At 34.0% G+C, this 19,344-nt stretch overlaps 1 protein-coding gene across 1 annotated transcript in view; it reads left to right on the top strand.

Moving 5' to 3' along the window:
- Window positions 1-18,196, top strand: part of NCAM2 (neural cell adhesion molecule 2) — a 222,499-nt gene extending 204,303 nt beyond the window's left edge. Inside the window, exons 16-18 of the mRNA XM_042954333.1 lie at window positions 3,351-3,555; window positions 14,910-15,029; window positions 17,865-18,196. Of these exons, the coding sequence (XP_042810267.1) occupies window positions 3,351-3,555; window positions 14,910-15,029; window positions 17,865-17,976 (437 nt within the window). The 3' untranslated portion in view covers window positions 17,977-18,196. The remainder of the gene's footprint in view (window positions 1-3,350; window positions 3,556-14,909; window positions 15,030-17,864) is intronic.
- The last annotated feature ends 1,148 nt before the right edge of the window (window positions 18,197-19,344 follow it).

Here is a 19,344-nt window from a genome sequence, read left to right as displayed (position 1 = left end):
TTCTCAAGAGAATAGTGGTTAATAAGCGATAGTATCCCACCTTAGGCTGCTGATAAAAGAAATATGTTTACAGACTAATTTAATTTATTAAAATTATTTAAAATTTTTTTTTATTTAAAATCTTTTTGTTTAAATTTTTTATTTTTTATTAAAAAAAAATTTTTAATGTGCATTTATTTGGAGAGAGAAGGAGAGAGAGTGCGCTAGCAGGGGAGGGGCAGAGAGAGAGAGAGAGAGGAAGCCAGAGAAAGAATCCCAAGCAGGCTCTGTGCTGCCAGCTCAGAGCCCGACACTGGGCTCAAACTCACGAACCGCAAGATCATGACCTGAGCCAAAATCATGAGTCGGATGCTTACCTGATTGAGCCACCCAGGCTCCCCCAGACTAATTTCACTTTAGATGGTCTATTTTTCCCCCCAAAATCTCATTTCTTTAGAATTTTAAAATAGCAAAATAGTAGTGGTAGTAGTCATGTTGCCAATACTTGTTAAATTTTTACCTAGTGCTGGGCAGTAAGTGTTAGATGTATTAAGTACATTAATATATTCGCAACAGTCTTTTCCAAAAACCCCGAGACCTAGTTTGTGATTACTGCTGTTTCCGTAACCGTCCTCATTTGAATAAAGTGGCATCTCAGCCTCAGAGAAGTTAGCTGCCTCACCCAGGGATGTACAGCCTTATGTGATGGACCCCAGGTTTAGTGCATTGGAGTGAAAAAGCCAGTCTTTTCATACCTAAAAAAGGTAAATGAAAATTTAGTAGATAGATCATCATTGTTCTGTGGGATTTATTGCCTAGAGCCTTTCTGCACGTGAGAGGAACCTAACTAAAGTGGAAAAAGAGTGACCTTGAGCCAATATATTCACAGGGGCTCATGCACAATCAGACACGTTATTTTTCAACTCATCTTTTCTGAGCTTTGGTTGATGAATCATATAAAGCATAGCAAAATGAACTCCTACGGATTTTGAAAAAAAATTGTCCTTATATGTAATCAAAAAAGTTCATAGGTGAATTGTCTTTATTATACTCTAACTGTACATTTCAGGTAAGAATCATTTACATTTGAAAATGGATAATAGAAGAAAATGTGTAACATGAGTTTTTCATTGTTTCATTTTTCATTATTGTTTTCATATGTTTCAAGAAAGCATAGTTTGCTTAATATATTATTTTTATAGCATGAGACACTATTTTTTTAAAAAATCTTGCATATAGCCCTATTTTCAAAAATTGATAAATAATATTTAGAATCTCACTCTCCATGTTCATATTGGAACTTTGCGGGAAAAACAAAAACAAAAACACGAATTTCCCTTGGCTGAAAAATGCTTTGCTCCCTTTAGTCTTTCCTCAAAGTGGTTTCATGTAATAAGAGAATAGTTCTGTGGAAACTACTAATTTCTCTGGATCTTAGTTAGCTAGCTCAGTCTTCCTAAACAATCACTACCTACATAGTGTTAAAATTTGGTGGGTGAAGAAGATTCTGGAAATGGCATGGAAAAATTATTTTTCCTCCAACACAATTATGTGTTTGTTACTGTTTCTCTTTATCAGAAATAAAAGAACTATGATAAAAATTATACTTTTGTTGGGGCGCCTGGGTGGCGCAGTCGGTTAAGCGTCCGACTTCAGCCAGGTCACGATCTCGCGGTCTGTGAGTTCGAGCCCCGCGTCAGGCTCTGGGCTGATGGCTCGGAGCCTGGAGCCTCGGAGCCTGGAGCCTGTTTCCGATTCTGTGTCTCCCTCTCTCTCTGCCCCTCCCCCGTTCATGCTCTGTCTCTCTCTCTCTCTGTCCCAAAAATAAATTAAAAAAAGTTAAAAAAAAAAAAAATTTAAAAAAAAAAAAAAATATACTTTTGTTGGGCATGAGAGGTGCAATTTGCTGATTCAATACTTGAGGAATTCTCATCTGCGACTTCATGGAGATGCTTAAAAGTAGCTACATGTTCTAGCACAGGTGAACTGCACAGTCGCCTGGGGAAAGTGTCAAGAATCAAGTCATAAACAGAATTAACTTTTTATATAACGTGTATTCCCTGAAGGAAAAAAAAAAAGATTAAATACATGTAGTTGTGAGACTCAGTCATTCTGCAGAAAAATAAACCAGGATTCAGACAGGTGTGCCATAATTCAGTACCAACTTGATTCAAAATAAGAACAATCATAGTGATTCCGTTAGAATAAAACTTCTTTAAGTCATTATTAAAATATTACAACCTAATTTTTAAAACTATAACTTAGAAAACCTTTGTTTTACATGTGTATTTTTTTCCAAAGTGGTTTTCACAAAACCAGGTCTGTCCCTGTGCGTTATTCGCATTCCACACCACTCACATATTTGACATGTCATTATGCTACTGAGGAGTAAATGTGTTTTATCATTAAAACAGATCATTGTAATTTTATAATGTTATGTAAGCAAATGCTAACATAATTGTGCTGATTCATTTTGAATAAGTCTCTAAAATTGTCTTGTGACAATCTTATTTTCCCTCCAGGTAACACACAGTATGACCAGTTTAATCTGTTTCCATTGTGCTTATTTGTGTCCCAATACGGTTATAACTGTGTAGTCTACCCTCATCTTCAACTACAGGCATGAAACACTTGATTCATTGTCACCACCACTGCTCTCCTTGCTATTTCTACTCTGTCAGCATATTTCATCCTAGTCCCCGTCACCTTTTTCATGGACTCTGTACGACATTCAGGAATTCCTGCAACCACATGCCTAGGAAAAATGACTCCCGTCTTCCCCTACCTTCCCATGTTATATTCCAGAAAGGTCATAAGTACAATAGCTCTGTAAAATGTTGCCTCTAATCTAATATGATTTGTTAAAATATTAACTGAAAAAATACAAGTAAGCCATTTATTCTAAGATGATGATTTTCAAAGTATTCACATACAGATATTTTAAAATGTATTCTCTGTCAAAACAAAGTGCTTTGAGCACACAGAATTTGCAAGTTTAAGACTTAAAACTAAAATAATTCCATATAGAACATTTATTTAACCCTCTCTTACAGTTAGGGATGTGATAAAATTCATTATCTTCCTCTGAGGAAATCAAAAAATACATTGGAAAGAAGAGTTACTTGAGAGGTTTTTTTTTTAACCTAAATAAAGTTTGAAAAAATATTTCAAGTCATTAACATGTCAGTTGCTTAAAATATTGTTTGAACGCCAGAGAATGGTTCCCAACAATTATGAAATTGAAACCTGCCAGTGACTATCACTTTTTCCCGTCTCTTTGGTTATGATTAATTTTCAACATAACTGTCTAAACTTTTCTGATTTGGAGCTTAGTAAAAGTTTTTTTTTTTTTTTTTTTTTTTTTTTTTAAGATACACTTTTTAATGGTCTTGGGCTTGGAGCAGTCATTGGCCTGGGAGTTGCGGCACTCTTGCTAATCCTGGTGGTAACAGACGTCAGCTGTTTCTTCATCCGACAATGCGGGTTATTGATGTGCATCACGAGGAGAATGTGCGGGAAGAAAAGTGGCTCCAGTGGGAAGAGTAAAGAACTCGAAGAAGGAAAAGCAGCATACCTGTGAGTATCAGACATTTGCACCGAATTCCATTACACAAATGCTACAATTGAGCTTGAATACTTCATTCAGTTACTTTGTTTTCCAAGTGAAGAGCTTGACCATAAGACTGTTGGGCACAGTAGTGTCTGCTTTCTGATCTTAAACGACCTTCAATATGACATGTTATAGAGCCAAGTGCTTTTGAAAACAGACTATTAAAATTTTTTTTAAATGGGGTCCACACAAAAAAATAGATGATTTAAATACAGATAGAAAAAATAAATAACTATGGATAGAAAGATACATAATGGTATAAATGCATTTGTGATTTCTTCCACCATTTTTCAGTTTATGTTGAATAAAAGAAGGACATCAACAGCAAAAACGTGGTTAAACTGAGTAAAATCATAAATTATGACAATTCCTACAAGTGTATGAAGTGACTCCGTAGAGGTTTCCAGATTGTCTGTATAGAAATATTCTATGTGCCATGCAATACATTATTGCAGATTCTGAATTTACTCTCAAGTTTTGATCAAAAGATGATTATATGTTAGAATTTGGAGCTCTCTGAGGCATCTCAAACAATTAGACAGAATATAAATTCCACGAAAATACACAGAGCTGAATACTGTAGACTCCTTTGAATACGACTGAATACATGACTGTACTCCTGAATACAAGCCTCCTTTGTCATGTAAAAGAGCAACTAAGAGATTTTAATACTTTTGTTTTGTTTTGTTTTGTGTGTCTTTTAATAGCTTTGTATCTAATTTAAAAAGTACAAAAGGCTCAGTGAAAAAAGACATTGGAGAGGGCCACCTGGATGGCTCAGTTGGTTAAGAACCCAGCTTTGGCCCAGATCATGACCTCATGGGTTCTTGAGTTCAAATCCCACATTGGGCTCTCTGCTGTCAGCCCGGAGCCCGCTTTGGATCCTCTGTTTCTCTCTGTCTGGGACCTCCCCGCTCAGGCACTTTCTCTCTCTCTCAAAAATAAAAAGAAAATTAAAAATAAAAAGTTGGAAAGCAGGCACACTCACATATAAACACAGAGTGTTTATGTGTAGATATAGGTGTATTTGTATACGTATACATATGTGTGTATATTAAACCCAGCAATCAAAAATAAGCATTCTTAAGAATTAACATTTGCTTTACTTTTTAAACTTACAGTTTTTCTGTATGTGGTTTTCTAATAATTCATTATGAATATTTTTAAACAGACAAAAGAGGTGAAAGAATTTTATAGCAAACACCCATTTAGCAACCACTTGGGTTCTACAGAAATATTTTGTTATATTTCTCTTATTATGTATTTTTCGATCCTTTATCCATTATTTTCTTTTTGCCTTTCAGAATGCATCAGTACACTTAGCCCTTACACAATGCAACTTGCCTATCATTGCATACCGATTTTATGTAAAATTTGCATAACACAAAATGCACAAAATGTCCCCTTAATGAATTTTAACAAATGTTTATATCTGTATAACTCAAGACTTATCAATTTCAGAAACTTAGCATCATCCTCAAAATTTCTGGGACCGCTGGGTGGCTTAGTTGGTTAAGTGTCTGACTCTTGATTTCGGCCCAGGTCATGATCTCTTAGTTTGTAAGATGGAGTTCCATGTGGGGCTCTGCACTGACAGCATGGAACCTGCTTGGGATTCTCTCTCTTTCTCTTTGCCCCTCCCCCACTCACTCACACTTGCTAGCTCACTTCCTCTCTGTCTCTCAAAATAAATAAACTTAAAATTTTTTTTCTCTCGTGCTTTTACCCAAAAAGCACATACTACCCCACCCCTGCCCAGGCAATTACTATTCTGATGTTTTCACCATAAATAATTTTTAGCTGTTATAGAACTTGATATAAATGGATTCCTGTAATATTTACTCTTATGTGTCTGGCTTCTTTCATTCAGCATCACATTTTAGGATTCATTCATGGTGTTACATTTTTCAGTAATTCATTTCTTTTTAAAGTTGAGTTATTTCTGGGGTACCTGGGTGGCTTAGTTGGTTAAGTGCCCAACTTCGACTCAGGCCATGATCTCACAGTTTGTGAGTTCAAGCCCCCCGCCAGGCTCTGTGCCGACAGTTTGGAGCATGGAGCCTGCTTCTGATTCGGCGTCTCTCTCTCTCTTTGTCCTTACCCTGCTTGCGCTCTATCTCTCTCTTTCTCTCAAAAATAAATAAACATTACAAAAATTAAAGTTGAATTATTTCTATTTGTTTTTCTATGCATACATTGAGGCAAGTATGATCATGCATTAATTTCTAGGCTTAGCAATATAGGAGAATCCACTCTGCATGGCTGCCTTGTTTTTGCTTTTTATCTCCACACCTGTTTCAATCCTACTAAACAATTTGTCCATGACCATTTCTTATGGATACCTTTTAAGGGATATTTTCCCTTCATGGGATGCTAAATTAGATAGCCTACGTTTTCATTTCAAAAACATTAGATTCATTTCATTCAAAATGCCACCTGCTTACTTGTTGGAAACAGAACACAACAAAGGACAAACAGAAATCAGGCTCTACTTCAGACTTGAATGGGATATTAATGTATGTCAGAGTAAATATAGTGGCATCTATTCACTATCCAGTATCTCTCACTTTCCTTATTAGAACATATTTTTCTACCTTGCTGTGCTTCTACATTGTCTTATTAACTAAATAAATATATACCAAACTTTAGTTTATTTTTCACATATTGAGAAAACAATGTGCTATATAACATAATTATACATATATGCATATCACACATGTATACACACACACATAAGTCAAAGCTGAATTTTATACATCTTCGTTCTTGGTGACCCATTGAGCAAATATGTACTGGATAAATACAAGGTAACAGGCACTTTTGTACAACCTAGCAATAAAATGGTGACCAAAGCAAATACGATTTGTGTTCACATGAAACTCTTGTTCTGATTTACCAAGACAGATAATAAGTACTAACTCTAACTAAAAAAGAAAGTGTCTAGTAATAATAAGCACTAAAAATAAGCACTAAGCACTAAAAAAAAAAAAAACAAGAAAGAAAAAAGGAGTGGCAAAAAGGAGTGACTACAGATAGGGTCATGAAAGGTCTTGCGGGGGAAGGGAACATTCTAGAAGGTGGAACAATTAATACAAAAGTCATTGAAACAGGAATAATCTTACAATGTTAAAGGCCAAATGAACATGAGTGGTGTGAGGCCAAGAGGGTCTGGTGCGAATGTCAGGCTGGAGAATTATCTAGGTACCAAAATATTAAATCTTCAGTCAAAGTAAGGAACATTGCTATTTCTTTTAATAGAAAACTCCTGAAAGTTTTTAAAGATTACTTCACTTGTGAAGAATGAATTACTCAAAGGTTGGTGGTGCAGAGGAAAGATTTAGAACCGGAAAGACTGAGTGGGAGGGTCTTGGAATAGCACACATACAAAATTACAGTCTTTTGGACCAAGGTCGTAGTACTACAGGCATATTAAAATGTACAGAATTTAGATGTAGCTGAGATAGAGTCAACTACTATTGACTGATTTGTCTTTAGAGTGAAAGAAAGAGAGAAATCATGTTTTTATCTTAATTAACTGGAGAAATATTGGTGACCAGGTGCAAAACAATGAGGTACATTCAAATTCTGGTATTTATTTTTATTTCACTCCATTAATTGGTATTTTTTCCATCAACACTTCTGTTTGTAAATCCTGCTGAGTTTAATTAACCTTAAAGATTTGGGAAGACGAAAACACAGGGTTCATTCCATCCTTGTTATCCATCATAACTTTTAATATCACCATTTCCTCTGCCTTGGGAAAAGAGTTTTCGATGCCTATTCAAAAATTTGTTGTACAAATCTGTCAATACTTTATTAAATATTATAAATATTATACAAAATCATGATGACAAATAGAATATAACTGATTGGATGGATTGGCTCCCTACTGACCCCTAAACGTGATCCAAAGCATTCTTAGACTAGCACTTTTATGTTATCACAATTATAAGACTGTGCAGATGTATTACAAAATATGTTAGTTACACAGGGTGTTCTTTTTTAAAGATTATCAAGTTGCAGAAAAGAAAAATTAAAGTCAATGTCATACAGAACGACATTCATGTAAAGTTCTAGAATATTCCTTTGTTCGCCTCTTATAAATTTAAATTAAACTTACATTTATCTTTCATTCTCATTATTTATCTAGTAAAATGGTGAATGATTTTTATTTTATCAAACAGTACTTCTACTCTTGTTTACCCAAGCATTAATTTATACTAATAAATATTTATTCAATACCTACATAATCAGGCACTATTCAAAGGCCCAGAGATGCAACTGTGAGGAAAAGCAAACTAGTCCCTTCCATCATCTAGCTTTTAACTCTGTTGGGAAACACATTTCAATGAAGAAACAATCAAATAAATGAGGAAATAATTTCTGTTATATATGCTATGTAAGAAAAAAAAACAGAAAGAATTTTCCTGGTCAGAAATACCTGAGCAGGTTGTAAAAGAACTAGCCAAAGTGTGTGTGTGTGTGTGTGCGCGTGTGTGTATGTGTGTGTGTGAGAGAGAAAGAGACAGACAGAGACAGAGACAGAGATAGAGAGAGACTATATGTGTGGAAATGGCTTCTCAATGGGCAGAAAGAGAAATACCCAAATCCATCCCCTTTACTGCCACATGAGAAAAGAGAAATACCTAACTCAGTTCATTTCTACCATCCTGACCCTCTTAATGGGGGGGAAATCCAAGAAGTCATTGTGAAGGTCAGCCCAGGGGTACAGACTTACTAAATGACTGAGACATAAAATGCCCCCTCTCCACATCCCACTTTACCATCACATTAGTGGAGACCTGTGTTTAGCAGTTTCTTCTGAGTAGTACATCATGCCCCAGTATCAAGAAAAAACTCGAGGCAAAAATCATTTTTGAAGAGGAGAGCTAGCATCAGGCCAGATTCAGAGAAAGCAGGGATGTTGGAATTATCAGACCAACACTTGTTTTGAAATATATGATTAATATGGTGAGAGCACTATAGGACAGTATGAAAGAAGAGATGGGCCATGCAAGTAGAAAGATGGAATTTCTAAAAAATAATCCAAAAAAATATGCCAGAGATCAAAAACATCCTAATAGAAATGAGGAATAGATTAGTAGACTAGACATGGCTGAAAAAAGAATCTCTGAGCTTTGAGAAGATCTTAATAGAAAATACCAAAAACAAAACAAAACAAAACAAAAAACCTAAAATAAATAATAAATTAAAAAAAAAAACAGAACAGAAGAAAGACTGAAAAAAAAAATCTAAGGACTATGGGACAGCTACAAAAGGTGAAACATATGTATAATAGAAATACCAGAAGAGGAAGGAACAGAAATATCTGAAACATTAATGACTGAGAACTTCTCCAAATTAATACGTGGCATGAAACCACAGGTGCAGGAAGCTCAGAGAACATCAAGGAGGGCAAATACCCCAAACAAAACAAAACAAAACAAAACAAAACAAAACAAAACAAACTGTACCTAGTCATATAATTTTCAAACTACAGAAATTGAAAGATAAAGAAAAAATCCTCAAAGAAGCTGGAGGAAATAAATACTGTATCTATAGGAAGTAAAGGTAAAAATTACATCTGACTTGTATACACACACTGATATGTACACATTCATATGTTTATGTGTATATCTATTATTGCAGTGTTTCCTCACATAGCAATGCAGCTTCAATAATGTACCTTTTTCAGCATGTAAATTTCCTGACTCATTCTTTTTATTTATAGGTAATATTCCATAGTATCAGATACCATAATGCATTTACCCACTTTTCTTTCACAGCAATTTACACGAAACTTTCAATATTCTATCATATTGAAGTATAATATACTGTTTTGAAGTTAACTTTCACATAAATCTTATAAATGTACACTAACTCCTAGATATGAGATGTAGATCAAAACTGAAAAATATGTCGGGCTCTGGGCTGACAGCTCAGAGCCTGGAGCCTGCTTCCGATTCTGTGTTTCCCTCTCTCTCTGTCCCTCCCCTGTTCATGCTCTGTTTCTCTCTGTCTCAAAAATAAATAAACGTTAAAAAAAAAAAATTTAAAAACTTAAAAATATTGGCAAACTACCCACAAAAGTCTATACCAATTCGTACTCTTGATTTTTATTGAGATAAATAATATATATTTTGAGATATATAATCTATATATAAATAATATATATTTTATATATTGAGATAAATAACATATATTGAAATAATATATATTTCTCTACAGCTTCTCAAATATTAAATATCATCAATTTTTTATTTTTGTCAATATAATAAGTGAAAGATACCATTTAAAATATGCATTTTTTTTTCTGATCCAAGTTAAGCTGAGCTTACTTAATTTTGCTTTGGTCAACTTATTTCTTATAGGAATTTGTTATTCATGTTCTTTACACATTTTCATGGAGTCGTTTATTTTTTCGCGGAGTGATTTAACTTTTACTTAAAAAAATTTTTTAAGTGTATTTATTTATTTTAAGAGAGAGAGAGGAGGAGGGAGGGGTAGACAGAGAGGGGGAGAGCTGGAATCCCAAACAGGCTCCACATTCTCAATGCAGAGCCCAACGCTGGGCCTGAACCCTCGAACAAGGAGATCACAACCTCAGCCAAAATCAAGAGAGGGTGCTTAATTGACTGAGCCCCCCAGGCACCTCTCAATTATTTTTTAATTATATAATTTTTTGATTTGTATTTGATGTTGTATTGGTTGCAAGTATTTTTCCCAGTGTATCCCAAAATTTGGGTTTTGCTTATGATTCCATTAGTTATATGAATCTTTCCATTTTTATTCAAGAACTGATGAATTTTTATAAAATATTTCTTTCTTGATGTGCTTGGAGATATTTTCATTTTGTTTTCCTTTAATCTGTTGAAGTTACAAGTGTTAGTAATGTATTCCCAACATAAATCCTACTTGCTCTCCCAGGATAATGAAGACGGTTATTAATTAAGTGCTGCATATAGGCCCCATTTTAAACACTCCGAAGAAATTAGTTTGGTGTCTCCGTTTTACTGTACAAACAACAGGACACGGAAAAGCTTGTGCAGTGAGTTAGAGCTATCAGTTTGGCTCCAGGGAACATGTCTTAACTACTCTGCTGTGCTTGTCATTTTCTGCTTAATAATCAGTTCTAGACACATGGCTGGAGTGTATTCATTTTTTATCAGTCTATACATTGTGAAATTGTCTATAAATTGTGGCATATACTTTTATGCCAATTCAAACAAAATATTGCCTTGCCACTTTTTATAATTCTAAGGTAAATATAAGTCATCCTTCTGGTATCACTTCAAGTCAAATTAAAAATAATTTATATACGATAGGAATTAGACTCATGTAAGTTATGTGTGCTTCAGATATTTTCACCTAAGGGTAAGTAAAAGATGCACTTTATACTCCTTACAGTATTTATTGTAATAGAAAATATTGGAAATAACCTAAATGTCAGTCAGTTGGACACTGGCCAAATATATGGTGGTGCATATACACACTGGCATAATATACACTATGAAAAAGAAACAGGCAACTCTAACTGTTCTTTTATAAGCTCACACTAATGTCTAGTGTCACACTAAACAAAAAGGCAAAATTAGGGGCGCGTAGGTGGCTCAGTCGGTTGAGCGGCCAACTCTTGATTTTGGCTCAGATCGTGATCCCAGGGTCATAGGATCAAGCCCCACATTGGACTCTGTGCTCAGTGAGGAGCCTGCTTAAGATTCTCTCTCACTCTGCCCCTCTCCACCACTTGCTCTTTCTCTCTAAAAAGAAAAAAAAAAAGAAAAGGCAAATTGTATTCAATTCTTATGTACCATTTGTGTGAAAATAACTACCTGCTTTTTTACGCATATATGCTAGTATATGTATAGAAGGGATGTCTCTGGAAAGCAATATTTAAAAACGTAACAGTGTGGGGCGCCTGGGTGGCTTGGTCGGTTAAGCGTCCGACTTCGGCTCAGGTCATGATCTCACGGTCTGTGAGTTCAAGCCCGGCGTCGGGCTCTGTGTTGACAGCTCAGAGCCTGGAGCCTGTTTCAGATTCTGTGTCTCCCTCTCTCTCTGCTCCTCCCCTGTTCATGCTCTATCTCTCTCTGTCTCAAAAATAAATAAACGTTAAAAAAAAATAAAAATAAATAAAAAAAAATAAAAACGTAACAGTGATTGTCTCTTTGATAGGGAACTAAATATCCGGTAAACAAGGAATGGTGGGGAGGTGTACTTTTCTCTCTATATCCTTTTGTAGAATTCTATATGAATAGGCTAGCTAGTTAAACATTTTAAAGATCATTAAAATAAAAATAAAGGGGCACTTGGGTGGCTCAGTCGGTTAAGTGTCTGACTTCACTCAGGTCATGATGTTGCAACTTGTGGGTTTGAGCCCCTCATTGGTCTCTTTGCTGACAGCTCAGATCCTGGAGCCTGCTTCCGAGCCTCTGTCTCCCTCTCTCTCTGTCCCTCCCCCACTGGTGCTTTCTCTCTCTTTCTCTCTCTCTCTCTCTCTCTCAAGAAAAGAATATATATATATATATAAAACAAAAATAAGGATTTTTAAGACAACTCACCATTTCTCATTGCTATTTAATTTCCTTTTAGTAGTGTTTATTTTATTTCTAGTTTGAAGTTGTTTGTTTACATAGTATTTTCGATAGGGAAGATATAATTAAAGTCAAACTCACTCTTTTCTATTTCATCGAAACCCATATATCTTCATCTATTGTTAATATAATTAAAAATAAAAGCCAGCCTTTCGAATCACTTTTTTGCTCAGAATCCTCAATGACCACATTTTTTCAGAGTATCATCCTCTGTGTCATCAAAAGCATTGGTACCATGAAGAATTTTTTTTTATTTTTTAATTTTTGGTAAAGTTGAATTAATATTTTGAGAGAAGGAGAGAGAGCATGCTCCAGTGGTGGAGGGTAGAGAGAGGGGGGGAGAGGGAGAATCCTGACCAGGCTTCAGGTGTCAGTACAGAGCCTGATGCGGGCCTCAAACCCAAGAAATGTGGGATCATGACCTGAGCCGAAACCAAGAGTTGGATGATTAACGGACCAAGCCATCCAGGCACCACTCATGAAGAATTTTTTAAAAGGATTAATCGAAGAATAACAACAACAGCAAACAGAACAACATAAGACTAAAATTTAATGGTGGTGGACTCTTAATCATCTTTACTATTACGTAGGTCTTGTTTACGTCGAGCCCCTATTCGGAAAATGTTGCTGAACGTGTCTGAATCACCAGTTCTCCCAGGCATTTGTATTTTAGACTTATAAAGAATTCTTCACTATTAACACTAGCCGATAGAGTTCTAGATCTTCTTCTATTTTTACTGACATCCACTCTTCGGATTTTGATGTGTATGTATGTGAGAGACCTACATACTGAGAGAGGAGTGATATCAAATGTGCCACGTGATCAAAAGTGTTTTATCATTCTTAATACTTCCTGTTCAAGTGTCAGCACGTGTGAGGTCTGTTAAATATTCGTGCCATTGTTGGGGTTTTGTTGTTTGCTTTGTTTTGTGTGTACTCCTAGTTTACTTGATTCTTAACTGATTTTAACGTCATATATCTGCCATTACAGTATTAAATAGATTTAATGCATCCAGAGTTCCACATTATATCCCTCCCTCACCTTGAACCCCTGACAACCATTGATCTTTTTGTTTTCTCTGTAACTGCTTTTTTCCCAAATATTATGTAATTGGGGTTACACAATAGATAGCCTTTTTCAGATTGGTTTATTTTGCTTAGCAATATGTATTTAAACTTCCTCCATGTCTTTGGGGCTTGATATTTCATTTCTCTTTATTGCTTAATAATATCTAAATGTACAGATATACCACAGTTTGTTTATCCATTCACTCTTGAGAGACATCTTCATTGGTTCCCATTTATAAAACTTCTATAAACATTTATGTGCAGATTTCTGTGTGGGCCTGGATTTTCAATTCATTTGGGTAAAGATGTTAGAGTACAGTTGCAGGATTGTGTGGTGAGACCATGTCCCTGGGTAGAAGACCGCTCTTTCCTGACATTTTGTTTTGGGTTTTTTTTTGTTTTTATTTTTGCTTTTGGATGTGCTCCATCATGATAATCTATATTATGAATGCATCATTTCTAATCTTTACATCTCATTTTACTCTTTATCATCACTGAATGCCTTCCTTGTTTTTTTGTTCATATTTTGAGGTATGAGACTTTGCAACAAACTTTATACTTTTCACAATTATGAACAATTACACTTACTCTCTTATTTTAAAAATCCAATAAAGTTGGCATGGATTTGAAATTACAAATGAAAACATCACACATACATGTTATAATATTATTATTATTTAAACTATTTTATTGAAAACATATGTTAAGTCAATATATATTATAGTTAAAATCATTCATATAAATTCATAGAGGCATTTAAAACAACAAAATATATAAATTTTATCTTCCAAATTTTAATATAAAAGCAATATTGCTGATGCTATATTTCAAATAAAAAATTAAAACATATGGCTAGTTAGGGGAAAAAGCTACTTCATGTCATAATTTTATTTAAAAATATTTTTTTAATTTATTTCTCTAAATAAACTGCACAATCACATTCAAAATTTGGACTTTTGTATAACAGTTTTGATGAGAAAAAGCATCTAGACAAAATGGAATTTCTTCTTTCTACTTTTTTCTGAGTGAAAATTACATGATGTATTTAAATGAAAAAATTCTTAGGGATATTCTTTTATTTTTAATATTTATTATTGAGAGAGAGAGAGTGAGAAAGCACAAGTGGGGGAAGGCAGAGAGATAGAGAGAGACACACAAAATCTGAAGCAGGCTCCAGACTCTGAACTGTCAGCACAAAGCCTGTCACGGGACTTGAACCCATGAACCACGAGATCATGACCTGAGCCAAAGTCAGAGGCCCAATCCACTAAACCACCCAGGTGCCCCTTTTTCTTTTTTTAAAAATGTGTTTAATGTTTATTTTTTTAGAGAGAAAGCACATGTGGGAGGGAGGGAGAGAGAGAGAGAGAGAGAGAGTGTAGGGGAGGGGCAAAGAGAGACAGAGAGACAGAATCCCAAGCAGGCTCCACACTGTCAGGGCAAAGCCCCAAGTGGGGCTCGATCCCATGAACTATGAGATCATGACATGAGCCAAAGTCCTATTCTCAACCAAATGAACCACCCAAGGACCCCCTAGTATTCTTAATATGAGCATGCTGGATTTGAGGAAGGGATTAGTGGAGATTCTAAACTATGTTTCATAATGCATCTATTTTTTCATTATTTGGGTAAGGTTTTTTGTTTGGTTATTTTTCTAGGAAAGATGGATCAAAAGAACCAATAGTGGAGATGAGAACAGAGGATGAAAGAATTACTAACCATGAGGATGGGAGCCCAGTAAATGAGCCAAATGAAACCACACCATTAACAGAACCTGAGTATGTAGCTTCAAATGCTTAATTATTTTTCGATAAATATTTGTAAAAGGGTAGCATATATTTACAATAATATCATTTGTGGAAAAGTATTTCTCTTTCAAAGAAAATACATGTGAATATTAAAAATCCTTTTTCTACCGAGACATTCCACATAAAAATTTTGTATGGATGCCAGAGAAAATCTACTGTTCAAACATACAGTTATAATTTGATGTAAAAATGTCAAAAAGCTGGAAGGTTTTAGAGATGGATTTTCTTACACTTACGTTACTCTTTAAGAAAGTAATACTTTCAAATGCATTTTTAATTTAAAATAAAAATTAATAGTGTGAAATATACAAAAGTCTACTTTAAAAAGAAAGATTATTCGTTAGGAAGAGGACTAAATAGTGTTATATTGTCTATCATTTTAATGTCTATATAGGAAATGGTGCTTGCTCTCCATTCAAGATTATATTATTTACTTCTTTCTACACCTATCAGAGCCCCGTTATAGCCATAGCAGATATTTCAATTCAAAGATGATGAACATGTGCAAAGATGATGTTCAGGCACATGAAAGTTAAAATGATTAAAGCCAAAGGCATTATTAAGCAGTGATAATAGTATTCTATGGAATCTATTGGATACTAACAAAAGCAGGGCTATCACATTATTCTTTAAATACGGCTCATTAAAATGACTTTTAAATTTTATTTTTTTAATTTTTTTTGTTTGTTTTTGTTTTTGTTTTTTTAAGGATCCCTTTTTCTTTAGCAGCAAACATTCCCTTGCAGAGAAATTTGATTTAGGCTTCTCATCCTAAATCTGAAGATGAGTGTTGTCACAGGTGAAGAAAATAACTTGTTTCAGAAATCCCTCCTATCTACTCTCAAGGGGCTGAAATAATTACAATTTAGAGAAGTACAAAGCACTACTCTGCTGCTAAAATTTCAGTATAAATCCTCAGGTCATGTCAGTGACTGCATTTAGAGATTATTACCTTCTATATTGAAGTTTACTCTTGTAGAGGCAGCTTTTATGTGGTGGGTACTATAGGTTTCCCCATCAGAAATCAGATGTATTTCAAATGAAGCCAAATACTACACAACAAAACAAATTTCTATCTATTAATGAACACATTCAATGAGAGATTGGTATGTGTGGAAACTAGCCAAGAAATGTTAAGGACTTACAGTGTTATAAAACACTGTAAGCGATAAATCACTATATTCTTCTCCTGAAACCAAGACTACACTATACATTAACTAACTTGAATTTAAATAAAATCTTAAAGAAAGAAAGAAAGAAAGAAAGAAAGAAAGAAAGAAAGAAAATCTTTAAACTTCAAAAAAAAAAAATTCCAGCTAAGAATTATCTTACACATGACAGGGGTATGTTTTGCAAAAATAAAACAAAAACAAAACAAAAAAAGATGTTTTAAGAACTACTCCAGTCCTCAATTATTGAAAAGAAATACTCAATATAAAAATAATAGAATTAACTATAATCTAATAAAAACAATTTAACAGAAACGTAAGTAGTGAAAAATTAGATACACAGATATTCATCGTCCAAGAATTAGTCGAAAACACTGGTGAATTACAAACTTCATAGGTAGTTCTTTAAGTAAGAGATATGTTAAGCATTATGCTAACCATCCACGCTCTAAATTTCTCTGTTTCGCTGCTAGAAGTGACCCATTGTTTTTATCTTCTGTTGTCAATGTGTGCAGTACTTGGGAATGGGAGAAGGTAAGAAAGGTGATAGCACTATTTATAATACACATAGAAGAGCCTGACCTCGTGGGTACAAAGTAGAAGCTATTTCATTCTCAGCAGTGAGCCGTAGTAGTTTTTACCTGTGACTTACTTTTGATCGGTTAGTTTTCACATAATAGCTTTGATCTTCAGAATACAATGGCTTGCTCTTCTCCTTCAAAAATAGAAAAGAAATTATAAGTAAATCCCAGAGAAACTAGTATAGTAACGTTCACTACCCCACAAAATGGCGACGTTAAGTATAGAACCAAATTTGAATTTTTGTTGTTGTAGAAAAAATATTTTGTCAAGGGAGGGAATTTGACCCCCAAAGTTATATACACAAGGCATAATAGTAAACCAGCTCAAGACTGGTAGAAAAAACTGTAAATCTTTCATAATTGTCATCACAGTAAGATTTGTGAAGCTGTCTTAATATTAAGAAATAAAGGTTGTTTTGCTTCATAGGTTATAATTGAAAACAACTCTCAAAAATATGCTCATAGATGATACAGAAATAATACAAAAAATAATAGTGGAAAGAGACCAATTAAAGAAAACATATGCAGTAACTGTAGAAAAGTGAGAAAATGCTGAAATATATTTACTTTCATAAGTTCCAAAGAATAGAGCTCATTCACCCAGCTTTTGAAGTTTAGATGTAACAATATGGCAGCGACTATTCATTGCTTTTATCTACAAAAAACAAAAACGAAAAACCCGATTTAGGTACTAGTAATTCATCTAGTTGACATATAAGATTATTGGCTTTTTGAGATTCCAAACAATTATATTTTTCATATCAAAAAGTGATTACCAAATCTAAGCCACCCTATGGTGAAAGTTTTGGTACATCTAAATCCACAAGTATATTGTTTCATTCATCACTCTGCAGTATGTCAGATCTTTAAAATAGACAATATTGTCTAATTATTTACTTATTTTTCTATCAATTTGCTATTACTAGAACAAATCTTTTTTTTCCATTCTAATAATTGTCGATATTTCCTTCTGTAAAACAGTAACTTAAATATTAAGAAATACCACATAAATTGCCTTAGAAAATGAAGTTTATTATTTTTCTATTTTCTTCCAGAAAATTGCCTTTGAAAGAAGAAAATGGAAAAGAAGTCTTAAATCCAGAAACTATAGAAATTAAGGTTTCTAACGACATCATCCAATCAAAAGAAGATGACAGTAAAGCATAACACCGAGATTACAGAGGCTTAAACAACACTACAAAGAGCATTTGGATTGCAGTGACCCTATGACCAAAACTATTGCATTGACCTTAATTTCTTGGGAAACTTCTAGCTTGGAATAGCTTGTACACATATACATATGATGAAATATTCCTGCCCATGGTCCATTACCTTTTGTTGTTGTCGTTGTTATTGTTGTTGTTTATTTTTTTATGAATTTCAATATAGAGACCTGACTGGCACCACCTCCTGGGTATCAATTTAATTCTGTGATTCAAGTACTGCAATTTGTTATACAGCTGAAGTGCTCTGTTTCTTAAGAACTATATATTTCATCCAACAACCTCTCCAACACATAGGGGTTTAAGAAAAAAAAAAAAAACACGAAAGAAAACAAAATCTTTGTGAGCTAAATGTGTAAGAAAGCCCTGCATGTTTTTAATCTTATCTTGGGCAAATAGATTATTAAAGTGGATTTCAGTTTAAGATGAAAGCAGTTAATAAAGGTTCCACTTTTTATCAGGAGAATTTCAGGGAACTTGGGCTTGAAGGAGCCAGTTATCTTTAGCAGATATTAAAAATTGAGAGAAACTTTGGAAATTTCTTTTTAAGTTATAATTACAGTGCTATTTCAATGTTCATTTTTGATAGACTAAAGTGCCAGATTAAAATTGTTACCCATCTGAAAGAATATTTGTGTGTATAATTAGATTAGAAGGATTCCGTAAATCTCTATCTCTTTATATATGCCATAATCACTCACTATGGATTACACAAAACAATAAATGTATTGCAAGTGAAAATAATATTGATTTCTGCCCTCAGCTTCAAATAAAGTAAATTGAAATGGTAACAATATCAATGTTGTCTTGATATATTTATAAATCTGTGATTATCTTTTGCTTTTTAAATAATTTTATCAAAAAAATTAGTCTTTAGTGTTCAAATACTTTAAACTCAGATACATTTTTTTGACCATGATTTTAAATAATCTTTGTTTAAAACTTTATTTTGCAAATGTTATAGGTCAGTCATTAAATGTAATTGGCAAACAGAAATTAAAATCCTTAGTGGTTAAATTAAGAAGAAATTAACATTTAAACATTCCACAAAAGTGTCAGTGATAACCGACTGAATTGTCACTGTTTTTCTTTCGGATGTTGTAGCTAGAAGCCATTTTAAGGTTTTGATAAGCAACTTTGGTTGGAGAAATTCCTTGGCTATTCAACACAGTGTTTCTAACATGACTTGTTAAGGCCTATACCAGAATAAATACTTATTAACTTCCAAGCTATGCAAACTCCCAGAGGTAAAAGCCTGAAACATGATTTTCACTTATATGGGAGGTAAAATAAATGTATTTATGGTTGGTTA

The sequence above is a fragment of the Panthera leo genome, chromosome C2, assembly GCF_018350215.1.
Source record: "Panthera leo isolate Ple1 chromosome C2, P.leo_Ple1_pat1.1, whole genome shotgun sequence".
In the NCBI taxonomy this organism is placed as follows: domain Eukaryota; kingdom Metazoa; phylum Chordata; class Mammalia; order Carnivora; family Felidae; genus Panthera; species Panthera leo.
Note: the sequence above shows the minus strand (reverse complement) of the source record. Positions and strands in the feature narration are given on the sequence as shown.